The sequence below is a fragment of the Eucyclogobius newberryi genome, unplaced genomic scaffold (genome assembly GCF_026437365.1).
Source record: "Eucyclogobius newberryi isolate DKJ021-1_F unplaced genomic scaffold, fEucNew1.0.hap1 SCAF_13, whole genome shotgun sequence".
NCBI lineage: Eukaryota > Metazoa > Chordata > Actinopteri > Gobiiformes > Gobiidae > Eucyclogobius > Eucyclogobius newberryi.
Genome location: NW_027315757.1, coordinates 6726370 through 6752693, shown reverse-complemented (window position 1 = coordinate 6752693; position 26324 = coordinate 6726370). Strand labels below are relative to the sequence as shown.

General features: G+C 45.3%; 1 protein-coding gene across 3 annotated transcripts in view; it reads right to left on the bottom strand.

The window, feature by feature from the left end:
- Window positions 1–505: 505 nt before the first annotated feature.
- LOC140357889 (myosin-10) overlaps window positions 506–26324 on the bottom strand; it is a 106238-nt gene continuing 80419 nt past the window's right edge. For all 3 annotated transcript variants that reach the window (XM_072442437.1, XM_072442438.1, XM_072442439.1), the window contains 10 exons: window positions 25202–25414; window positions 22147–22359; window positions 19524–19685; window positions 18974–19102; window positions 18559–18647; window positions 18105–18228; window positions 15599–15807; window positions 15418–15526; window positions 14985–15157; window positions 506–4646 (listed from right to left, as the gene is read on the bottom strand). In XM_072442437.1, the coding sequence (XP_072298538.1) occupies window positions 4487–4646; window positions 14985–15157; window positions 15418–15526; window positions 15599–15807; window positions 18105–18228; window positions 18559–18647; window positions 18974–19102; window positions 19524–19685; window positions 22147–22359; window positions 25202–25414 (1581 nt within the window). In that variant the 3' untranslated portion in view covers window positions 506–4486. The remainder of the gene's footprint in view (window positions 4647–14984; window positions 15158–15417; window positions 15527–15598; window positions 15808–18104; window positions 18229–18558; window positions 18648–18973; window positions 19103–19523; window positions 19686–22146; window positions 22360–25201; window positions 25415–26324) is intronic.

Sequence of the window (26324 nt, the reverse complement as noted above, 5' to 3'; positions counted from 1 at the left end):
GCCTAGAGGTCACACTGTCTTCACTGCACCTGTTCTGTACAAGCCCTACTGGGGTTATATGCCTTTGCATCCAGTCTCTCTGCACAGGTTGAAGAAGAAGCCACTCCTGCTCCTGCTGAGTCACTGGTGATTCCTGGCAAGGTCCTCCTGAAAGTGCTCTGTCGCTCCAGGAAGGAACTTTGCTGGGCTGGTCCATTCAGATGTATTGAATCCAACAGTAATCCCTCACTACTCCCTGTAGACACAAAATTGCTCCAACCAGCCGCAATGCAACTGTATTTTTGATATGTGACATTAGTTGGCATAAACAGATATTTTTTCACAATATGTAAATAGTTTTAGGAACAGGTTCTGTGGTTAAGGTAGGTTAAGGTAGTTGTGCTAACCGGGTCAAAAATATTTTTACTCCTTTTGATTTTGGACCGCTGGAAGTGCTGAGTTTCTGAAATTTTAACTCACAATTCTTTGAAAACATTTGATAAAAACAAGCAGCAGAAGAGACGAGTGGGCTCCATAGACTTTTAATGCATCTGACTCATCACTGTACATGCGCCTCACTGAGCATGTGCAAATCTGAACACATACGTTTACATAAATACATTTGTCGTCTACTGGATCTTTTCACTCTCAATAGGCTCCAAAAATATAAAAGTTTATCATAAGAAAATTCATAGCACCCTCCGATAACAAACAATCGCCTCAGACAGGATTTATACAAGCTTACACAAATATATAGTTCTTCATAACTAGGCAAAAGTTTATGAAAATACTGTGCTTGATATGGAAAAAGAATACATGTTTGAGTGACCGTGGCAGCGGAGATTACAAGTCAAAAGTGACCTACTGTCTTCAATTCTAAACAGCAGTGGTGGAAGAAGTACTCCAATTAGTGACTTAAGTAAAAGTACAGATACGAGATTGAAAAAAAAAATACTGACGTAAAAAGAAAAGTACAAATGAAAAAAGTTTAAACAGTTTGCAGTGGTCCAAACGTATTCCTCACTTTCTCATGTATTCTGAGTTTTACCGTCACAGTAAAGCTAACAACTAGCATGCTAACAGCCAGTGTTGTGCCTGAATGCGTTCATGAACTTTCGTTCAATGAACGCGTTCATAATTTTGGTGAACGTGAACTGAACGAACAGTATTACTGCTGAAGAACGATAATATGAACGAGTTCATTCTGGTGTCTGTGAACGGCAAATTCGTTCTTTTTATTTTCGTTCAATAGTGTCAGATTTCTAGAGACTTCCAGGCGAAAAAAAAACACAGTTATGTTGCCCAAAAAGAGCCTGTGTCTGGCAAGTGTGAGAGCTCCAGGCCGATAGAGCAGACAGAGATTCCGCGTGTCGCACTGCGCATCAAAACAAAAAGCATGGACACGACCGCAACGTGAAGTCAACAGAGCAGCAACGGTACACCCTGCTATGACCAGTTACGTGAGTTTTATGATGAGGTCGGTGAGGATGGGAACAATCTAATATTTCTGTGCAAACTTTGCCCAGCAAGTTTTCCCTCATGTTTTTGAGAATATACTGTGGGGCTGAAAGCTGCAACTGCTGCTAGTGTGGTGCTGAATGGACAGCAACAAATAGAGGAAGTCTGTCCCTTCAATGTGAATGTAAATCCTGGTTGTGTAAGGATTAAAAATTGGATATGAAGATGAAATCTGACACATAGTTTCAGCATTAAACTAATAAAATAATTGCTGCCTGTGGTTGTATTTGGGCTGTGGAAATAATTCAAAAACATTATAGCATAATATTGAAAAAAATAACTGAACTAGTTCATTTTTTGGAGCTGTGAACTTAGTTCAAAATTTTGAATTATGAACTATGAACTGAACTAGTTCATTTTAAAATGTGTGAACTATGAACTGAACTAGTTCATGTAGAAAGTGAACTTTCCCAACACTTCTAACAGCACACTTTCAGATAATAAAACACTCAGAAAACACATTAAAAACTGCAATGAAAATTAGGGCTAATTATAGATAAAAGGGGAAAAAATTTAAAAACGCACAAATCTAATTTGTGAGAAAACACATACATACGAGATTTTAAACATGCAAACTTTCTGAAAAACTTTAGCAATTAATTCTTTAATTCATCAATTCCATTCAATTAATTAATTCCGGGTTCCACAGCCCAGTGCAGCAGAGGCTTATGGCTAGAGAAAAAAACTATCAAAAACTATCCTCATCAGGCTTTGTGCAGGCTTTTTAAGTGAAAGTACCAGCGGAAAAAAATACGACAAACAGAAAGAATTTGGCTGATTTTGGGTGAAAAGAAGCTGAAAGGATAACTTAATTTATCTAGTCATTTTTATATGAATTTGCTAAATTTTGCACTCAAAAACTTTAGGTATAATGTCACAATGATACAGTACCTTTACTTTAGTACTATGTTACCTTCCACCACTGCTAACAGCATAACCATATTTCTATATTCATGTGTAAGAATATCCAAGCAGATGTATAATAACGTTACACATTTAAGCAATGATAACATTGGGTCCAAACTCACTCACTACAAAAGACGTTTGCTCTGGAGTGGTCTGGTACAGGTCGGCACAGCGGTGTCTGGAGGGAGAGTTCAAACACGTATGTTGAAGAGAAAATGTGAATAAAAACTCAAATGTGCCACATACAGTTCAAAATGTCTCCTTTAACTATCAGCAATCTGGCCTTTAGCCACAAATGCTGAAGCTCCGCCCAGGGCAAGACACTTTATCTCACTGAGTGATTTCTGTAAATATTCGGGTACTGGACATTAGGGTGTAACGCCTTTTTTCTGTTCTATGGTGTGACGAGCCTTTGAAGCAAAATATATATTTTTTTTAAACTGTCAGGACAGCTTTTCACAAGCATTACATTGTTTTGAGTGGCTGACATCTCCTGTCATACCTACTTAAAACATTTATGATAAAACTAGGATTTTACTAGTGTAATAAAGCCTGTTTTCCCCTTGAAACCCGCAAACGTCTGGTACTGGCCACGTTTATGCCTCTGTTGGATTATGGAGATGCCCCTACGCATGAATGCATATAACAAATACTTGGATACTGTGTATCACTGAGCTCTGAGTCACAACAGGTTGTGTCATGCTCACCTCTGTGAACTCTGTGCCAAGGGTGGGGGGCCTTCTTTGGGTGCAGGAGGTTGTGCACCTTCCTACTTGTGCCCTGGTGTGGAGAGCAGAGGGTCATTATGCTGCGCTCATGTGTTCTGGTTGAACCCCAGAGCTCGTCCTGGAGCAGAAATGACAGATCAGCTTGTTCTGGTTTTTGTGTATCTGTCTTTTTAAATGTGTCATTTTTCATGTCACTCCACAGGACACACTTTGGATTACAGCATTAAACATCTTATATCTTTTTCAGATTTAAAGTTGAGCCAAAGGTGGGATTTCAGTAAATAATTGATATATTCTCATATTTATGCTAAAAGCCTTATTTAAAGGCGCTGTAGCTGACTTTCACCGTTTAGAAACAGAACTATTTCATGAACCTGATTCTTTGCATGTAATAAAGTAAAATCTGCTTTGCCCCAGGACAGATATTGTAAAACATCTATTTGTGTGAAAATGAGACCACGACACTTTATTCTCTGAGAAGCAGAGCAACTTAGCATGCTAATGTTTGTTAGCTTTACAGTAAACTCCTTAGCTCAGTGTCTTAAAAAGTGCTTTTAAACTCATGTGTAAATTTCAGATGCTGGGAATGCATTAGGTAAGAGAGCGATACAAGTGGAGCTGTGAAGAGTTTAAAATAGTTCTGTTTTTCACGTTTCAAAAAGTAAAAATCAGGTACAGCGCCTCTGTCTCTAACAAAAGGGACTTCTAGCATATTTAAAAGAAAAGTGTTACACACCGCAAGACATTTGAGTGTTTTTGTTAAAAACGCAAAGAAATTGCACACAATTGAATGAATAAACTATGAGTGATTCATACAAGATTATTGTGCACTATTGAATGGAATTTTGGAGGTGGGAAAACCTTATTTAAAAAGTAATTTAAAGTGCTAACGGAATGAAGTCAAGTACCCATTAATACATTGTTATTTTTATACACATGCAATAACAGAAGAGCGGAATGGTTACAGAAAACAATGAGTTTCACTTACACTAATGTGTAAGTGTAATTCAAATTAATACATTTCTTTTTGAAGGTTACCAAATGATGCCATGGCGACCTGTGCCGTACCACTCAGGCTAAACCCCTAAAACACTGGTCCACTGGAGGTGCTTCACTCCACACTTTGCATCTCGTGCAGGTCTGTGTCCACAGGCCGTAACCCGTAGCAACTACTGAAACGATCCAAGCAGGAAACTGGCTCAAATGAAAGTTGAATCTGAACCTTAAGGCAACAGTAAATGCTTCTCTTCTCCATCACTCCTGGAGTCATGCAGATGGAAAGGAAAGTAAGGCTGGGGGGGATGGGTCGCTCCAGAGTGGGATGGGTCACTCCAGAGTGGGATGGGTCGCCGGGGTTACTCTGGGGTGGGCTGGGTGGCAGGGGTTTCGTTGGCGTTGTTGTCTGAGGTCTTGTTCTCCAGCTCTTCATCTGAGAGCAGCTCCAGAGAGGTGCCTTCTACTTGCAGCTGCCGGCGGCCAGAGCGACTGCTGGAGAAGGAGATGGGGCCTCCACGCCTGGACAACAGAAGTATTAGCATTACTTTTAGAATTAGCATTAGCATTACCTCCAGCATTAGCTGTAACAGAGTAAAAGCTTCCCAATGATGACAGAGGCGGATATCTTTTCTGTAACCTTCGGTTTAACTTTTATTGAACTCTGCTGCAACGCAGCCCCGTGATCTTCTTTTTCCTTTATTTTGTGATTAGTCAAGATGGAGGATACACACACGTTTTCATCCTGTTGCATACCTTTCACAATAACATTTACGGTATTTCAAAATAAAACAATAACACATTTCACTGTACCATCAGTTTTCATGACTCCCAAATAATAATGCATAGACACATTAACAGTGTAACATATGAATATAAATAGTTACAACATTAGCATTGGCATTGGCATTAGCTAGAGATGCACCGATCAATCGGCCGCCGATTTGAAAAGCCGGTTTTATGTCGAATCGGCTAGAATCGGTGACCGGCCGGCCATGTCGTAATTCCGCGGCGGCCAAAGTGTCCAGTTTACATTCAAAGTCTATGTAAACGCGCGTCGAACACCTCCTACGTTTTCCGCGGCGCGATTCCTGCTTTTTCGCCGTGGAGCGCGGCGCAGAGGGTGCATTTTGGTGTTTTCCGCTCTAGACGCTTTGACAAGCGTAAGTTTCAAGGCGTTAAAATCGTTCGTCGCAGAAAAGTTCAGATTTGTTCAACTTTGGTGGAACAAAAGAAGGACCGAGCCTGGAGGAGGATCAGAGGAGACTGGACTGTGGGGTCAGTTATTATAACTTTGAGACGATTAAAATCTACGTGTTGACAGTTGATGCGGTCAAAATAATTTGCGCTGGTTTGTGTTTGACGAGTTCATGTGTTTATTGAGGAATCTGCAGAAGAGTAGGGACACATGAAGGGGCCAGAAGAAGCAGCAGCAGGGCTGTCTGAAGAGTTAGTTGTTCTGCTCAACTAGCAGAGAGCTAGGCTACGAGCTAATGCTAACAAGAGATCTCATCCATCTGAAATGAGACTTTAAAAATACTTTGATGCATTTGAGACATACTTTAAATAGATACAAAACTTAAATTACTGGCTCGAACAGTGAAATGAGTGACTACAATCTAATGTCAGGACTATTTAATTGTCCCACAGCCTCAAAGAAATGTTCACACAATCAGCTGTGCTCTAGAATCTATAGTGCACAGCTGATTGTGCTTCTAGTGAGTGTGTGAAGTTATCAAAGAGCTGATGAAATTGGAAAATGATATTGGCAACATATTTGTTCCTCATTTAATTTGCTGTATTATAATAGTAAAAGTTGGAATAATATTGCAGTAAATGTACTGGGCTCAAATATAACTGCGGTACAATGTTCTTTAAGATCTGGATTTGCCTTCAGCCCTCCCTGTTGCTCCTGCCCCTGCCCCTGCCCCTGCTCCTGCTCCTTCAGGGGATGCTGGTCCTTCTGCTGCACCCACAGGTGTGTAAAAGCATTTGGTTGGATTACAATTTGTTTTTTAGCCTGTGTCATCTAAATTGCAATGTGTTTTTTTTTTGTAGGCCCACGAGGAAGAGGTCCTGGAGCCAGAGTCCTCCAGCTTTGAGAGGGAGGTGCTGGCAGCGCTCTGGGACTGACCCTCCTCATGTTTCATCTGCTTCCTCTCCTGCAGAGGGTTCCAGCTCATTCAAAAGAATGTGTAAAATTACAAATGTATAATGAATGAGCTGCATCTTCTGCAGGAGAAATTGTGATAAAATGTGAATATATGATTACATTTCTGTCATGTATTTAATCTGCATAATAGTGATATTTTATCTGCATCATTAGTCTAAGAGAAGAACGGGTGTGTGACAAACTGCATTTGTGAAAGGGTCGTAAAGATGGGCCAAAGGATGTTTACCCGAGGGGGGGTGACAGCCCAGAGGAGTTTGGGTAATGTTTACCCAAGGCTTGATCTCTACGGAAAAATACCAAGTGCCTTGATGTGAAGCTGACCAATGAGAAATGTGACCCGCCTATTCTAGAATATCTAATAAAACCAACCAGCATGGGAAAAAACGGGGTGAGACGCAGGAGGGTCAGCCAGGCTCCTTACAACAGCTTGGCTGACACAGCCCAGCGTTTTCTCCCAAGCTTGCCATACAAATGTCTGATATTTCTGTGTCGTTTCGTATTCTAAGTTGAATTGTGTTCTCGATGTGTTACGGAATAGCATCGGTGTATGTCTGATTCCCTGACAGAAATGGACTCCTATTTCCTCTTTGTGTCCCCCACTCTTCTCCAGGCCATATATTAGTTTGTATATAGTTCTGTGTATATATATATATATATATATATATATATATAATTTTTATATATAGTTATTTATTTTTCCACAAAATAAATTACATTTTATATTATAAAATGTGTGTCCTGTATACATGCACCTTTTTCACATATATAATACTGGGTAGTTTGTGGGAAAATCAGTGACTAGATAGAAAATAGGTATCGGAAAAATCGGTTTTGGCAGGTCCGACCTCCTTAAAAACCGGAAATCGGTATCAGCCAAGAATTTTGGAATCGGTGCATCTCTAGCATTAGCATTAGCATTAGCACAAGGGCTGGGCAATTAATCGAATAATTGAGAGTTTGAGATGCAGCCATGTCTAATCTTCAATGATATTCTTGGGGTTTTTGAATGGAGAGTCCACAGCCAATCCTCAGTAAATCATGTGATTTGGAACACAAATTAGACTTTAAAGGAAGAAATGTAATTATGTTTTGTATAAAATGGCACTTATTAAAAGTCTGTATAGTTCATAGCCTTATTAATAGCCAATTTTATTTTGTTTTTGAAAATACAAAATAGATATTCAAAAAATGGAAACGATTACAATCGGACTGAATCTGAAAATGGATCAATTTAACAAACTTTAGACTAAATGGGTTTGTTTTGGGTTTTATGTGCCATGATTTTATCTTCTTTTTTGAAATTATTTGTTGGATCTCCACTGTTTTTTCTGTACGTCTGTCCATGGTCTTGTTTTTCTGTGTTCATGAAAAAAAAAAATACCAGGGGCCCCATCCTGGAGCCATGACTGGGGTGGGTGCTCGACGGTGAGCGTTCGGTGTCCCCACGGGGCCTGGCCAGGCAATGACAGTGACACCTGGAGAGGGGTGATTGGGAAGAACGGCTTCCCCGATCTGAACCCGAGTGATCAGTTATTGGACTTCTGTGCTGGCCACGGACTGTCCATAACAAACATCATGTTTAATAAGCACAAGGGTGTCCATCAGTGCACGTGGCACCAGGACACCAGGCCGGAGGTCAATGATCGACTTTGTTGTCGCATGTATTGGACACTCGGGTGAACCGATCACCACCTGGTGGTGAGCTGGATCCGCTGGTGGAGGATGAAACAGACTTGACAGGCCCAAGCGCATTGTGAGGGTCGTTGGGAACGTCTTGCGGACCCCTCTGTCAGCAGAGTCTTCAACTCACACCTCCAGGAGAGCTTCTCCCAGATCCCGGGGGAGGCTGGGGACATTGAATCCGAGTGGACCATGTTCTCCGCCTCCATTGTTGATGCGGCTGCTCGGAGCTGTGGTCGCAAGGTCAAAGGTGCCTATCGTGGCGACAACCCCCGAACCCGGTCGTGGACACCGGAAGTAAGGGATGCAGTCAGGCTGAAAAAAGAGGCCTATCAGGCCGTTGACAAGTATCGGCAGGCCATGGGTACCACAGCTTGTGCTGTTGCAGAGGCAAAAACCCGGGGCTGGAAGGAGGGGGAAGCAGTGCTTCACCAACACCATTTATGGGGTGGAGACCTGCTGACCTCGAATGGGGATGTCGTCAGACAGTGGAAGTAATACTTTGAGGACCTCCTTAATCCCACTGTCACGTCTTCCGAAGAGGAAGCAGAGACTGAGGACTCGGAGGCTGACTCGTCCATCACCCAAGCTGAAGTCACTGAGGTTGTTGGCAAACTCCTCGATGGCAAGGCTTTGCGGGTGGATGAGATCCGCCAGAGTACCTAAAGTCTGTATGACCGGAGCAGGAGCTGTGTTCAGCTGTGTTCTTAACCCTGAAAAAACCGAGGTCATTGTGCTTGGCCCTAAGCATCTACGAGACGCTCTATCTGAGCAGATAGTCACACTGGACAATGTCAGTGTAGCCTCCAGTTCTACTGTAAGAAACCTTGGAGTCTTATTTGACCAGGAGCTCTCATTTAAAGCTCATATAAATCAAGCTTGTAAAACAGCCTATTTCCATTTGCGCAACATCGCCAAAATCAGAAGAATCCTGCCTAAAAGTGATGCCGAAAAACCTATCCATGCATTTGTAACGACTAGATTAGACTACTGTAACTCCCTGCTTGCAGCGTGTCCTAAAAGCTCCATAAAAAGCTTTCAACTGGTTCAAAATGCAGCAGCAAGATTACTAACAGGAACAAAAAGAAGAGAGCACATTACGCCAGTGCTGAAGTCTCTTCACTGGCTCCCCGTCGAGTCTAGAATCAAATTCAAAATTCTACTCTTGACCTACAAAGCCATAAATGACATGGCCCCATCCTACCTCAAAGATGCTATAGAACCATATCATCCAAACAGAGCTCTTCGCTCTCAGAATGCTGGCCTTCTGGTGGTGCCAAGAGTCTCTAAAAGTACTGTAGGAGGTAGAGCGTTTAGCTACCAAGCTCCTGTGTTATGGAATCAGCTCCCGACCCATGTTAAATATGCTGACACAGTCTCTTCATTTAAGTCCAGGCTTAAAACGTTCCTCTTCGAAATCGCTTATGGTCAGAGTAGTTAGGAACAGAAAGATAAACCCACAGCTTCAGCTACGCTGCCCTAGGAGTAACTATGCTGGGGGAAGTATGACAGCTTGAGCACTATCCTCTTCTTCTTCTGACTACTTATGCTATCAAACAATATTTATTGTTTGATTCCACTTGCAAACTGTTCACCGCCTTCTTTTCTTTCTCTCACTCCTGAGGACCTGTGGACCCAGATGCCCCTCCCCTGGTGAAGTGGTCCCTGCCCTGTGTGGACGGTCCCTCATCTGCCTGAAGAGTGGCTCCAGTTCGCCTCAGTCGGTCCCTCATCTGCCTGAAGAGTGGGTCCAGCTCGACTCAGACGGTCCCTCTTCTGCCTGAAGAGTGGGTCCAGCTCGACTCAGACGGTCCCTCATCTGCCTGAAGAGTGGGTCCAGCTCGACTCAGACGGTCCCTCTTCTGCCTGAAGAGTGGGTCCAGCTCCAGTCTCCTTGTGTCCGTCTGTCCGTCTGTGAGAGTCGGATCTCTCCTTCACTGGAACTCCTCCAGGTTTCTACGCTTTTTTCCCAAAGAGGTTTTTTTGTAGTTTTTCCTGGCCGAGAAGGAGAGTCTAAGGACAGAGGACCCTGGGACATCGTCCCTCGCCACCACAGACATTGTCTGACTTCATCGCCACCACAGACATTGTCTGACTTCATCGCCACCACAGACATTGTTGATTCATTTCTCCCTGTGGCCCTCAGAGGCAACTGTTGTTGTGATTTTGGGCCTTACAAAAATAAATTGATTTGATTTGATGATTCACATTGCCGGCAGTAAGTCAGACCTGTTCCCAGTGCATGTTGGACTCCGCCAGGGCTGCCCTTTGTCAGCGGTTCTGTTCATAGTTTTTATGGACAGAATTTCTAGGCGCAGTCAGGGGTCGGAGGGGGTCCGGTTTGGGGACCACGGGACCTCATCTCTGCTGTTCGCAGACGATGTTGTCCTGATGGCTCCATCAAACCTGGACCTGCAACATGCACTGGGAAGGTTTGCAGCCGAGTGTGAAGCAGCTGGGATGAGAATCAGCACCTCCAAATCCGAGGCCATGGTTCTCGACCGTAAAAAGGTGTCTTGCCCTCTCCAGATGGGTGGGGAGTCCTTGCCCCAAGTGGAGGAGTTCAAGTATCTCGGGGTCTTGTTCACGAGTGAGGGAAGGATGGAGCGTGAGATTGACAGGCGGATCGGTGCAGCGGCTGCAGTGATGCAGTCGCTGCATCGGACTGTTGTGGTGAAGAAGGAGCTGAGTCGAAAGACAAAGCTCTCGATTTACCGGTCGGTCTACGTTCCTATCCTCACCTATGGTCATGAGCTTTGGGTAATGACCGAAAGGACAAGATCGCGGATACAAGCGGACGAAATGAGTTTCCTCCGCCGTGTGGCTGGGCGCTCCCTTAGAGATAAGGTGAGGAGCTCAGCCACACGGGGGGAGCTCGGAGTAGAGCCGCTGCTCCTCCACGTTGAGAGGAGCCAGCTGAGGTGGCTCGGGCATCTGTTCCGGATGCATCCTGGGCGCCTCCCTGGGGAGGTGTTCCGGGCATGTCCCACCGGGAAGAGGCCCCGGGGAAGACCCAGGACACGCTGGAGAGACTATGTCTCTCGGCTGGCCTGGGAGTGAGGAAGTGGACTGCTGCCCCCGCGACCCGGCCCCGGATAAAGCGGTCGAAAATGGATGGATGGATGGATGAGGCTAATCAATGCGCACGGCGCACACACACACACACGGCGTTCGCACTGCGCACACACACGGCGCTCGCTCGCACGGTGATCTTAGCGTCGTAGTATTTTTCACTACCGTGTAGTACCGTACAAGCGTCATACTTTTCGTGAGCTCCGTCCCACCACCATCCTTCAACCTCAGCCCAGCGAGAACACTGTAAAAACTCTTTCTCACTTTCCGCGGGCGGTCTCTATTCATCCCTGTTCAAGCTCGGGTCCTCTACCAGAGGCCCAGAGGCCTGGAGGCTTGAGGGTACTTCAGTATCTTTGCTGTTCCTAGCACTGCACTTTTTGTATGTCTGATGTTTTACCTGGGAACTCCTCAAGCCATTGCTCCAGTTTGGGGGTCACTGCCCCAAGTGCTCTGGTCACTATGGGAACCACCGATACCTTCGCGCTCCGGGCGTTCTCCAGCTCCTCTCTGAGGCCTTGGTATTTCTCTAGTTTCTCATGTTCCTTTTTCCGGATGCTACCATTCCATGGTACTGCAATGTCCACCACCACCGCTTTCCTCTGCAACTTGTCAACCACCACTATGTTAAGTTGGTTCGCCATTTCTATTCTGTCTGTCTGCATCTGGAAGTCCCTGAGGACCTTGGCTCGGTCATTCTTCACCACCTTTGGATGCGTTTCCCACTTTGTCCTTGGGGTCTCCAGCCCGTACTCTGCACAGATGTTTCTGTACACTATGCCAGCCACCTGGTTATGGCGCTCCATGTATGTCCCTGCCAGCATCTTACTCCCTGCAGTTATGTGCAGGATGGTCTCAGGGCCCCCTTTGCACAGCCTACACCTTGGGTCTTGTCTGGTGTCTGGATCTGGGATCTGGGCCTCTATTGATCTGGTGCTCAGGGCCTGTTCCTGTGCCCTCATGATCAGGGCTTCTGTGCTGTCCTTCAGATCGGCTCTTTCTACCCATTGGTAGGATTTTGTGATATCAGCCACTTCAGTTATGTTCCGGTGGTACATCCCTTGTAGGGGCTTGTCCTCCCATGATGGTCCCTCCTCCAGCACCTCATCATCCTGTTCCCCATTGTCTGAGACATTCATGTCATGAGCACGTCATCTGCAGGAACCTTGTCCTTGTCCTTGTCCACGTTTCGTCCTGGATAGTGGCTCTCATGCTCACTAGTCCTCAGCCTCCTTCCTTACAGCTAGTATACAGTCTCAGGGTGCTGGATTTGGGATGGAACCCTCCATGCATGGTCAGGAGCTTTCGTGTCTTAACATCTGTGGTCTGTATCTCCTTCTTTGGCCAACTGACTATTCCTGCAGGGTATCGGATCACTGGCAGCGCGTAGCTGTTTATTGCCCGGGACTTGTTCTTGCCATTGAGCTGGCTTCTGAGGACTTGCCTCACTCGTTTTAGATATTTGGCCGTAGCCGCTTTCCTTGTTACCGCTTCGAGGTTGCCATTTGCCTGTGGGATTCCCAGGTACTTGTAACTGTCCTCAATGTGTGCTATTGTTCCTTCTGGGAATGAGACCCGCCTGTTTGGACTACCTTCCCTCTCTTAGTCACCATCCGCCCACACTTCTCTAGTCCGAATGACATTTCGATATCTGAGCTGTAGATCCTGTTGGTGTGGATCAAGGAGTCAATGTCCCGCTCGCTCTTAGCATACAACTTGATGTCATCCATGTAGAGGAGGTGACTGATTGCCCCATTTCTGTGTCGGTATCCATAGCCAGTCTTGTTGATTATTTGGCTGAGGGGGTTTAGACCTATGCAGAACAGCAGTGGGGACAGTGCATCACCTTGGTATATGACGGACACTTGGCCTCAAGGGTGGTTTTCCACAACCTCATCGAGTTCCCCTATGAAGGCTAGAGCCCCATTGATGTTGTACAACTCAAGAGCATTCAATGATCCAAGTGTGTGGCATTGAGTCGTATGCTTTCTTGTAACCCTAACCCTAACCCTATCCAGGGAGTGCTCAGGTTGGTGTGTCGGGTTCTACAGTCCCGTGCGACTGTTCTGTCTCAGGAGCTGATGTTTCGCACCTCTGGTATTTTTGGCGATACCTTTCTGAGCAGTTCTCATGTAGTGATCCATGTGCCCACTTATCTTAGCCGCCATTATGCCCGACAGGAGCTTCTATGTTGTGGAGACACAGGTTATTGGTCGATAGTTGGACGGGACTGTGCCCTTTGAGGGATCATTCTGGATCAGGATCGTACACCCTTCGGTTAGCCATTCAGGGTGAGTTCCGTCCCTTAGCAGTGTGTTCATTTGGGCTGCTAGGCGCTCGTGGAGTGAGGTGAGTTTCTTAAGCCAATATGCCTATAACTGGATTCTACTCAGGGATATTGCTGTGGTCCTCTCTCAGAGCCATCAGCCACTGAGCATCTTGGTTGTGGTATACTTCCCTCTCCCATATGCCTTTCCAGTACTATTCAGTTTCCAGCCTTGGTGGGTCTGCTCTGCTGTTATTACCCTGCAATTGAGCGTACACCTTCGCCGGTAGAGACGAGAACAACATGTTTATTCTCCTGGCTTCATTCTCTCTTGTGTACCTCTTTAGGCGGCTGGCCAAGGCTTGGAGTCTTTGTTTGGCAGTTTCGAGTGCTCCAGGTATGGGCATCTGGTTGTACCTCTTGAGTACTTTCTTTCGCATTGCACCTTTCTGGGCCTCAGACAGTTGGCTCACCTCTCTCCAAGCTGTCTTGATCTTATGGCCGTTCCAGTTTACATTCAAAGTCTATGATAAACGCGCGTTGAGCACGTAGTGCGTTATCCGCGGCGCGATTTCTTCGTTGCGTTGCGTCGCCTGTCGTTTGCGGCGCGATTGGTGCGTTTTTTACGCTCTCGACGCTTTGAGCTTGCGTATGAGCCGGCCGAGGCGACGAAAACGGCTTACGCGACGCGTCCAGATATGTTGAGGTCTCTGGCAGTTGAAGCGTAGCAGCCGCCGCAGCAGCCAATCAGAGCTGACGCTCCAGTGACATACGTACGTACGTATTTCCCCTCGCATTTCCGGTATTCCCCGTGGAATTCCCCAAGAAGCGCCACTTTTTCCTTGCTCGTCAACAATGGCAGACGAACGATTGATTGTGGCTGTTTGTGGGAGAAAGGAGCTGTATGATGTATTTACGGTGGAATACAGAGACCGGCGCCTCCGTGTGAGAGTTTTGAAAACCAAATACGTGAAAACAACACTCTCGATATCCACCATTTTACACAATGAAAGGCCACACCGACATCAACTCCACTGCTCATGCGACAACACCTCTACTGCGCATGTGCGCAGAGAGCTCAAGCGCGCCGTACACGCACCTGTGTGCAGTGGCCGGGGCGTCGATAGCGCGCGTTCGTTGCGTAAACCTTTTAAGTGTACACGCACTCAAATTCTGCATCGGGCGCGATTAGGCCGCGGCGGTCTGTACGTAGCTTTAGCCTCAAGCCTCCTTTTCCATGGTGGGTATTTCATCTCATGGTTGTGTCTCAAGGATCACTACTGTTGAGTTGCATACCAGCTCATTGGTTTCAGTGATGGTTGTTTGCTATTAATGCTGCATTCACATCCTCTAGAGGACTTTCTGAGAGTACTTCACTGAGTCTCTGTAATGGGCTCAGTGAAGTGTAATGGGTTGCCTGTTGTTCATGATCAGGTCAGTTGCTATATATACGGTATTTATATATATTATATAAATATAGATATATACTTTTTTGTCCCCAAATGGCCCAGTTTTCAGAAGCAAAAAGAATCCATTAGGTGTGAACGGCAAATAGTAATCTAGCATTAAAACAGTAGATTACTATCTACTGATGATGAAATAATATATTTAAACACACTTTTGAAATCTCCTTTAAGTTGAGCATTTGAGTGTTGAGCATGAGTCGTACCTGAGCCTGTTCTTGAGCGTGTGCACTTCTCGGGTCAGCCCCTCGCTGGCCTCCGTGGCGTCGTCCAGCTCTCTCTGCAACTTCCTCCGGGACGCGTTGGATCGAGTGGCCTCCTCCTCCGCCTCCTCCAGCTGCCTCTTCAACTGTTTCATCCGGGAGTTTGCCTTCTCCAGCTACACACAAGCAATGCATCAGTAACATAGCATGATGTGATTTAATGTGATCACAAACTGGAAAAGGTTTGTGGGATACATTTTGGTCACTTAAATGATAATACTCTAAATAAAATAATCAATGGATGAATTTTGATGTGACTGATTTTAAGAAGGTTACAACGGTACTCATTTTTTAAAGTAATTTACTATGGCTTTACGATCATAAACACTACAACGTAATAATTGAAACAGAATGGTAGTTTGTGCAGTGGTCAGACCTGCTCCTTGTACTGGTCTCCATGGCGTCGCTCGTCCTCTACCTGCATGCACACCTCCTTCAGCCTCTTATCAGATCTCCTCACCATCTTGTTGGCGGCTGATCTCTCCCTGTAAGCACACGCCTGTTACACGCCTGTCCCACACACACACATATACTAGACTGGTGATAACGGCTCTGACTTGGCCTCCTGCTCCAGCTGCTCCTCTAGCTGTCCAATCTTCAGCTCCAGGGCTGTGATGGAGGCTTTGAAGCGGGTCTTGATTGCTCCCTCCAGCTCGCTCAGTTTGGCCTTCAGCTCCTTGTTCTGCCGCTCCAGCTGCTGTCGGGCGTTCTCGCTCTTCTGGGAAATGCTGCGCTCTGCGCTCAGGTCTGTGGTCAGTGAGTCCACCTGCAGCCACCGGGCAAACCACATCATTTACTTTTGATTGTCATGTCACTTTTCTACAACTAAATCTCTTTACATCAAGGAACCACATTTATAAATCAGTGAACACAGACACTGGGGCCATGGCAGGTGGACTGACTTGCTCAAAGACACAATGAAATGTAATCCACTTACCATACTTTTAGACTAGGCTCTTCTTTTCAACATGGTTTCCTTAGATTTTTCACCTCACACAACTTTCATTTTAAGCAAGGCCGCAGAGACGCGGCGCGTAGGTGAGTGTAACAGTAGATTTAGCGTGTTTTGCATTGGTAGAATTGACGCTTCTAAGTGTGCACCCTTAGTCACGGCAAAACGCGCTGGAGAAAATGTGGTTAACGGGTTTAAAATGTGTATTTGCGATATAAAGGCATTGGCGCGGCGCCTAGCAGACAGCGAAACGGGCGCGCACGTCTTCACATGCTCTCCTAGGGCCATGCGCAGGGTCCGTCACAGACTCACGCAGGAAAATTTGCTTCACGCTCTCATCTTTTGCCTTAATAATTTCATTTAATGCTATTTTGTCTTGTCGGCAGTACTTTATAAAAGAAATTTGATAATCATTTATTTTATTTATATTGCAGAAATCAATAATCTAAGGGCGGCGGATCCGTAAACCAAGTAATAAAATAACTGTGGCCCAAGTAAAGACATATTTTTTGGACAGAACTAGATTATTTCGGAAATCCACCCCCGGAAGTGTCACTCCCGCCACTTTAGGACACTGTGCAGGCGAACTGTCTCCCGTCTTCACAGACATTTTAAACACCTTCCTGGAGTCATGCCATGTCCCAGCCTGCCTCAAGTCGTCCATCATTGTCCCTGTCCCCAAGAAGCCCCGGATCACTGGACTTAATGACTACAGGCCTGTGGTGCTGATGTGAGTAGTCATGAAATAATTTGAGAGCCTGGTCTTGCCCGACCTCAAGTCCTTTACCTCCCCCTGCCTGACCCCTGCAGTTCGCCAACAGAGCAAAAAGGTCTGTGGACGACGCCATCAATCTGGCACTCCACTTCATCTTACAGCATCTGGCCTCACCGGAAACCTATGCAAGGATCCTGTTTGTGGACTTCAGCTTTGCATTCAACACCATCCTCTCTGCTCTGCTCCAGGACAAGCTCTCCCAGCGCAACTGACTTCCTGACGGAAAGGAGGCAGTGCGTGTGGCTGGGGAAGAATGTCTCAGGGCTGTGCATTTTCTCCTCAGTCGGCACTAGTTCATATAGGGAATCGGGACTAAAGTGACTGAATCCAACATGGCGGCGACCGGGGCGGAAGTTACTGAATCCAACATGGCGGCAACCGAGACCGCTGATACAGCTCAGGCAATAATTTTCTCTCTTGGGTCCAAATCACAAAACACAGAAGTGTACCCTAACCCTAACACAGTGTCTGAAGAGTATCGAGGGCCGCCATATAATTATTGTCTTTTAAGTTAGTGATTTGGACCACCAAGAGGGCCGCCATATTGGATTCTGTAACTTCCGTCCCGATTCCCTATATGAACTAGTACCAACCTTTTCTCCTCTGCTCTTCTCCCTGAACATAAACTGCTGCACCTCCAGCCACGGCGTAAAACTGTTTGTGACACCACCCTCATCGGGCTCATCTCGGACGAGGATGAGTCTCTACAGGAGGGAGGTGGGCCGGCTGGTGTCCTTGTGCAGCGGTAGACAGTAGACTGAAAACAGTGGAGACGATTGTGCACTTCAGGAATGTCACAGCCCCCCCTCACTATCATAGACTCCCCCATCACCACCGTAGACTCTACCATCACCCAGGACCTCAAGTGAGAGCCCACCATCAGCTCCCTCATCAGGAAGGCCCAGCAGAGGATGCACTTCCTGCGGCAGCTGACAAAAGTCAAGCTGCCAGCGCAGATGATAGTGCAGTTCTACAAGGCCATCATTGAGTCCATCCTCACCTTCTCCATCACTGTGTGGTACGCTGGAGCCACAGCCAGGGACAAACAGAGACTACAGCACATTGTACGCTCTGCTGAGAAGGTGATCGCCTGCAGACTTCCATCTTTGCAGGACCTATACGTCTCCAGGGCTCTGGGACGAACAGGTCGGATCACAGTTCTGGTCCATCAAGACCAGAACCTCCTGCCACAAGAACGGTTTCCCCTCTGCTGTTGGACTTCTTAAACACTGCCACTTGAACCAACATTTAGTCACCCACTGCATTGTTCACTTTCTGCACTACATGTAAATTCAACTGTAAATTTTGTGTACATAGTCTACATATGACTACTGACCTGCAGGGTTGTCTTCCTGAAGCGGTCGTTCAGCAGCTCAAGGTTGCCCTGCTCCTCATCCAGCTCCTCCTCCAGCTTAGCGATGCGAGCCTCCAAACGCCGCTTCTCCTCCATCAGAGCCGACCTGCCAACAATCAGGAAGCAGAATAAGTGCTGTTCTTTGGGTTTGATAGGGGGTAGGTGATCACAAGAATTTTCGGAGCACTCGAGCCTCAGTTGCAGGACATTACAAGATAAACTCAAACATACACAAATACAACTTTGAATATACTAATGATGAGGAAACACTGTCGTATCGTAGCAAGGTTAATATCTCACATTATGTCTCCTTTTAAACTCCATCTCTGTTTTATAACCCTCACATCAAAAAAAATAATGGAAACCTTTATGAAAAACCTTTTTATCCATCCAAAGTCTTTTCAATGCACAGATAAAGAAGGAATTTGCTGCGTACTTTCCAGAGGTGCTGTTGGAGATTTCGTCCTGGAGCTCGTCTCGTTCCTGCTCTGCGTGACGTCTTCCTCGCTCAGATGCAGCCAAGTCCTAAACAGGGCGAGGGCAGAATTATACATCTGTAATGACCAGCTTCCACACAGCAACTGTATTCTGCATCATTTAAAGAGCGTCACACTCTTCACTGTTGCCAGCAGAGGGCATGTCTGAGCTGTTTTTCTAAGCAGTGTAGTCATGTTTATTTAGTTATACATTTTGAATTCCAATGCTAAGGTGTTCAAAAGTACTTTAATAAGCAGAACGAAATAATGAAAAATACTACTAACAATAGTCCATGTTTTTGAAAACCTTAATGTTTACGGCAACCAGATATGTTGGTTAGAAGTCTTGAATATTGAGTACAAATGATCTCATACCTCATTCAGCTGCATGACCTCGGCCTCCAGGCTCTTAAGCTTCTTCTCGTTCTCCTTGGCCATGGAGAAGATATCATCTCGAGAAGCTCTGGTGTCCTCCAGCTCCCTCTGGTATTCCTTCAGCTGAGCCTGAACACACGAGGAAATGATCATCAGATGCTTCCTTTGGCGGCCGATGCGGCATGGCAAGAAATCAGAGATTAGACTGCAGTGAAGTAAACTTTGAGAACAGGTCTGGACCTCTCCGACCACCACAAAGCACCCCTAACCGTAACCCTAACACACATATATTCCTGCTGAAGTGGTACAATGACACAACAACAATGTGCCATTTTACAAGAAGAATGCATGTTTTTCATACTATTTTTGAGTGTAGTACCAGGGACAAATGAGTGATTACACCGACGTACTACTGAGTAAAAAAAGCATCTGAAATAACTGTGTAAATTCAATCTCAGTGTAAACAATAGGTGGCCACCTGTGCGGCTTACTGTTCCTTTGTTCAAAAGCAGCTGACAGGATTGCAGTAGCGGGTAGTCCAGGTGCATACCTGTATCTTGCGCAGCTGTTTGATGGCCTCGTCGCGGGCCTTGGTGGCTCCTTGGATGTGGCCATCCACATCCTTCAGGTCCATCTCCAGTTTCTTCTTGGCTGCAACAGCCAGAGCCTTCTGCTTCCTCTCATCCTCCAGCTCCGCCTCCAACTCCCGCACCTGACCCACACACATTCACCAAGACCACGTTACTGTTATTGCAATATTTATTGTAATACCCAAGGCTCCTGTGTAACAGAAATGTCCCTTATAGATAAAAAAATGTGTTCAGTCAAAATATTCCAAACATGTCTTACTTAAGTAGAGGTCCCAAGAGTTTGGGGTTCCAAGAGTTGGGGGTCGTGAGATGACTTGGAAGATTTAAAAATTTTGACAATGTATATGATATATTTTTATTTAGAAACAGTAAATCCATCCATTTTCTACCGCTTGTTTCCTTTCGGGGTCGCGGGTGACTGGAGCCTATCCCAGTGACTGCGGGCCTTAGGCGGGGTACATCCTGGACAGTGGCCAACTCATCACAAGGCCAACAAAAAGTAAATGTTTGTGAAATAAGGCAAATAACAACAAGCCACTCAAATAAACCCAAATTAAATCTGCTTTGGAAATGTTATGCAAATAATTTAAGATGCCAATTTCAATCAGCAGTTCAAGGTTATTTTTGGGGTCCTGGCTGGAAAAGGATTTGGGTTTGGATTTGGAAACCCCAGCTCTAGTTTTCATACTGACACAGAGATCACAAATTAAAATGCAGTCTAGACAATTCATTTAGTTAAAATATTGTTAACATAATTATAATGCTGAACATTTTATCTAGTTTATCCTAGCTTGAAGTTTGTTAAAGTTTGTGTTTTAATCCTGCGTTCCAGTCATCCTCGGATATGTAAATTCACACGGGAACACTCTTGTACTGCTCTACATCTCGGATTTCCTACTTGAAATCACGAGCAACATTTCAGAAGCCAGAGTTTATAGGTCTTTAATTTAAAATTGAATTAGTTGTTAATTTTATGTTTTAAACTTTGACAAAAGTCAACATTTGCTGTGGTTAGTTTAGCCAACTGTTGCTGTGCAGATACAAAACAAACAAAGTTATGTAAGGCCTTAGTTATTTTATTACTTGGTTTACGGATCCGCCACACTTAGATGATTGATTTCTACAATAAAAATAAAATAAATTATTATCAATTTTTTTTTTATAAAGTACCGCCGACAATGCAAATTAGCTTCAAATGAAATATAAAAAGCGGTATTAAGTCAAAAGATAAGCAATTTTTTGTCAAAATCTTGCGTGAGTCTGCGCGGCCCCGGGAGAGCATGAGAAGACGCACGCGCCCGTCTCTCTGTCTGCTAGGCGCAGCGCTGACTCCTTTATATCGCAAATACACATTTTAAACCCGTTTACCACATTTTCACCAGCAGGTTTTGCCGTGACTAAGGCTGCACACTTAGAAGCGTCAGTTCTACCAATGCAAAACACGCTAAATCTACTTACACACGCGCGTCCCGTCTCCTCCCCTGCCGTGGGCGAATATCTTTTCGCAGACACTGTGCAGATTTCTCAGTCAATCAGAAGGCGAGCAGCTTCTAGGTGGGAGTTAACCTGAAATCTGGTCTCCTCTGGTCTCCTCCCACCCAGAATAGATGCGAATCATCAGAATACATCTTCAAGAGTCTACATGGTCTAGGTGCTCATTCACGGAGATCATACTATTTCATTGAATGTACGCAACCTTTTCAACCTTTGCTTTATAGTCTCATACATTCTCTGGTTAAAATTCAGTTTTTGATTCACTCTTTTTGAAGTGAAACCACAAAAAAACGGGTTATCTTATTGATGCAGAAAAATGACAAAACTTTGTTAGACATTGTCCCATACAAACATAATCATCATCAGGATTCAAATTTGCCATACAAAAAAAATATTGTGCAAGGTAGCAACTCTGAACATTTAAATCCTCAGATTTAGAGCGTGTATCTACATGGATATAACATTCAAATTTGGCACATCACTTAAGCAACATGTAAAATATGAATTTGAAAATAGCAAATTTGTATGTGACAATGTCTAACAAAGTTTTGTCATTTTTCTGCATCAATAAGATAACCCGTTTTTTGTGGTTTCTCCTTCACTTCAAAAAGAGTGAATCAAAAACTGAATTTTAACCAGAGAATGTATGAGACTATAAAGCCAAAGGTTGAAAAGGTTGCCGACCGCTGTCTGTGTAAATGCGTACATTCAATGAATAGTATGATCTCTGTGAAGGAAAACCCGGAAGAAAAAATCTTTTGAAATTGAAATTATTTTATATTTCGCCCGCCTGTTCAATATGTTTCATTTAAAAATCCGTAAACCAAGTAATAAAATAACGGCGGCCTAATGAGGCAAGAAAACCTTCCATATGCATTTTATTAAGCCAAAATTAACAAATAGGAAAGCTTGAAATATAAATCCTCTGCAGAGTCCTGTCACAATGAGGTCGTGGAAGAAAGACTGTAGCTCAGTATATTCTGTATACTTATGAATGCATATGATACTTGTATTAGTTTAGTAGTTCATATTTCAGTCTCTCAAATGGTTCAAACGTGCTCTGCTAACTGAAGTGACAAATGTAAGCACCTGTTTGAGGAGTGCTCTCTTCTTCTCGTCGCTCTGCTCGTCCCTCCCCTGCAGGTCCCTCTCGTACTGGGCCTTCAGAGCCTGCATGTTGACCTCCAGCCTCAGCTTGGCGTCCTCCGTGGCCTGCAGCTCGTCCTCCAACTCCTCCACCTGAGTCTTCATCTCCTCCAGCTGTTGCTCCAAAGTGCGCTTTGACTTCTCCAGCTCGTGCACCTACCAGAAAACACAGGGGACAAGGTTTTGTGATTATTGAGAGATTAAACAAAATTATTTTATAATTAGATTAGGAAAATGGAAACTGGATTGGTTCTAAATGTCAAATTCTAGAACATAGGTGCTCAGAACTCAAACAGGAAATAACCTGTGCAAACACTGCTGCTCAGCAGAAGTGTGGGGGTGGAGACTGAAAAGCGTCCTCATCCACTTGGGTACAGGCACCAACCACCTTTGGAACAAAGGCTGGATTGGGCCGCAGGGTCATCCTTAGGTTATCAGGACTAAATCGCATACAGACGTTCACTGATCATGAATATCACTGCCTCGTTTAGCAGTGGCTAAGGCCAAGACCAAAACAGTCTTAAGTGATAACAATGTCAGGTCAATGTTCCCCAGTGGTTCAAAAGGATGGACAGTGATAGCCTTTAGCACAACACCCAAGTCCCATGATGGTGACATGGGTTTGGACACAGGCAACAATCTCCTGGCACCTTCCATAAATCAACAAACCAGCGGATGCTGGCCCACAGTCTTGCCATCAAAGCAAACATGGCATGTGGAAAGAGCAGCCAAATAAAACTTGATAGTGGAGAATGCCTTCTTCTTATCAATAAGTTGCAGCAGGAATGACATTCAGTGGACAATCAAAAGGGAACTCTCCCACGTTCCACTTACGGTCATAGAGGGAGCTTGTGTATGCGGTCCTGGTGCTCTGAATAGTATTTATAACATTATGAGTCAGCCCAGCCGTGGTCAGGATCAGCCACTCAAGGGCCAGGCTGTTTGCGCGAGCCGCTCGGGGTGAGGATGAAATATTTGCTCCTTTGCGCCCGTACAGCAGCTGTTTCACCTCCGCCAGCCACGGCGGGGATGGCCAGTGTGGGGCAATCAGTATCAGCAACAGGCTGTGTTCCCTCACTCTGTGAAGGGAGGAGGGAATCAACGGCAGTGGAGAAAAAGTGGTACCTGGGGCGACTCGTGGGAGAGGGCTTCTACTCCCAGAGGCGCACGTTGATCGTTCAGGGAGAAGAACAGAGGACTCGACAAAACTTCCAAAATCCAAATCTGATCTACCACGCAGGGGTTCAGGCACCATTCCCCGTACAGGGAATTGCCCCAAGAAAGCAGATCTGCACTTATATTCTGTACGCAAGGTACATGCGTCGCTCTCAGAGAGAGAAGATACATACTGATCCATAACAGAAGTTTGCGAGAGAGTGCAAGCAGGCTATGGGTGCATAGTCCCCATTGCTGATTTATGTCACCGTGGATGTATTGTCCGTCCTCACCAGCACATGGTGCCCTCTGAAGAACGGAATAAAACGTGTCAGTGTAAGTACCACCGCCATAAGCTCTAGGTAATTATGCGTGCATGATGGACACTGGGTCTGCCCTCGAACCCACCGCCCCAGGCTACGAGGCAGGCATCTGTCGTAACCACCATCCGAGACCACAATGTGCCTCGCAACATTGAGGCTTTTTCTGTTGATGTTTTCAAAGAAATGCACTTCACCTTCGGCCTTGTGCCTGGATGTGTCAGTGAACATTTTATTTCTGACTAATGTTTCTGCGTGCTTTTGAGACTCGAGTGTGGCAAGGAACAATCCAACACAGGAACCAGATCTCTCTCCCTCTTAGCTGAACTGTGCCGTCCTTGTCCAAAAGCAGTAGAGTGGACTGCTAAGACGCCTTCTTTCTCCTCCTCGGCTGCAATGATCCACTAGGGGGCGGTGGAGCTGCCTGAGTGGTTGGGGGGCCCGTAACTTTCTTTGGCCACACGCGTCTGACCACCTGGGGGCCAGCCGGTGCTGTGGCAGAGGCCTGTGGCGTCGGCCGTCGTGGGACACAGAAGGACAAGTTAAAATCAGGCTTGGGTCATGTTTGACCTCGAGCCCTTCTAGGCAGTAGGCAGCTCGCATGGGAGACAGACCTGGAGTGCCTCGTCCTCCCGCTTCTTGGCTTCGCACTTCTACAGCATAGAGGCAAGAACAGAGGCAAAAATTTCCCCGGAACCATCCGTGTCCAAAATGTCCTCCCTTTCCTTGTTTAACAGATGAAATTCAACCAACTCTCTTGAAGGACCAACATGGCCATACATTTACCCACAGCCTGCACAGCACAATGTTGGACACGTAGGCATATGTCAGTAACAATGGTAATGTCGTCCCATGCTGTAGTTTTAGGGACGTGAGCCATGTCCTCAAAGAGCTCCGATTTGTAAGCAGTCAGCATGGAGGTGACATTTGGAACTTTTACCGACAGAGCTGCCGCCTTGTAGGCTCAGTTTTTTGACGTCAGCGGGCTCGCGAAACAACTTATTAAAAAACTCTTGCCCAATTAACAATTAGCTGGAAAAAATGACTAAAGCCAGTCAGCGCAAACGCCGTCCTGTGTGGAGGCAGGAGGCCGTGTCACTAAACGCTCGGTAGCAGAGGTGTTAGCTCTTACCTGTGAGCAGATAAGCTAGCAGTTATAGACACAAGTCGCGGTAACTTGGCTTAGTGAAGCGAGAAGAGGTTTTTGAATGATGGGCAACGTCGTGCCCGTGGCAATTATAGTGAGGTGCCAGCGTTGCCATGTTGCCAATGCCATTCACTCAGGGCTGGCGTATTGGTATAGGGCTTCTGTGAATACACGAGGGGGTGTATCCCATAGTGACATGCTATGAAAGAGAAATACAATGACAAATGTCTTTTGCATCTTTTGAAATAACAGGACCACATTGGGGCAGACAGGTGTCTGTAATTCATAAACATATGCCGACAGTAGGAACAATAAGAGGGAAAAGTAGAAACGGCCTCTAATCCACATCTGTAAAAAGTGCCTTTTCCAGACTCACGTTCTTGCCCACGTCGTCCTTGGAGTTCATCAGGTCCTCCATCTCGGCCCTCAGCTGCTTGTTGAGCCTCTCCAGCTCGTCCTTGGCCTCCAGAGCCTCGTCCAGTGCTCGGGTCATGGACAGGGCTTTGGTCTCCTTCTCTCGGGCCTCAGCCTCTGCGCGGTCCCTCTCCTCTGCGTACCGCGCCGAGATGCTCTTCTCCTCAGCCAGCATCTGCACAAGACAGAAGCACGGCCAACTCTTTTAGACACACTCTACACCACTGCATTCATGACACAGATACTACAGATAAACATAGAAGAGATTTCTGTCCCAAAGGCATGAATAGATTAGACAGCTCCAGCGTGAAATGGGGAGAGAGAGGAAAGTGACATTTGGCAAATGGTCGAGGTGCCATGATGGTAGAAACCACAGAGACACACAACAAATTAGTTGTTTAAAGTGTGTGAAATGACATAACACTAGGATCATCATTAGAATGGGAAATATATTCTGCTTTTCTCAGCCTCTGAGCTTCGCCTCACAGTAGAAGTACAAGTCATATCTGTGGGTTTGACACTTTTAGCACTTTCAATCTGCTCCTTGTTTAGACTGTATCAGACGCTTGTTGCAGAGGAAGGTTTACATTCCTTTCACAACTTACTTAGTAACTTAAAATTGTAATTTAATTACAGTAACTAAGTATTACAAGTACTAAGTTACACCCAATACTGGCAAGACTGTACAATACTATGCTATTATGAGTGATTATTGAAATCCATAATTCAACACAGCAGAATTTAAAACATGGATACAATACATTAACATTTAAATAGCACTTATTTAAGTGTAGGGTACTGTAAAGGGCTGGGTCATATCATATCACTGGGTTAATAATGGCGTTCTCCCTACGGTCACTGGACTCAGTTACTGCTTTTAAGGGTCAGCTTAAAACCTTTTTATTTAGTCAAGCCTTTTAAATGCACTTGTTTTACGGACTGATTTTACTGTATATTGTTGTATATGTATTGTTCACTGTAAGTTTTTTGTGTTTTTATTGTTTTATTCTGTGTTTTGTGAAGCACTTTGTGACCTCTGTCTGTGAAAGGTGCTATAGAAATAAAATTGACTTACGTACTTACTT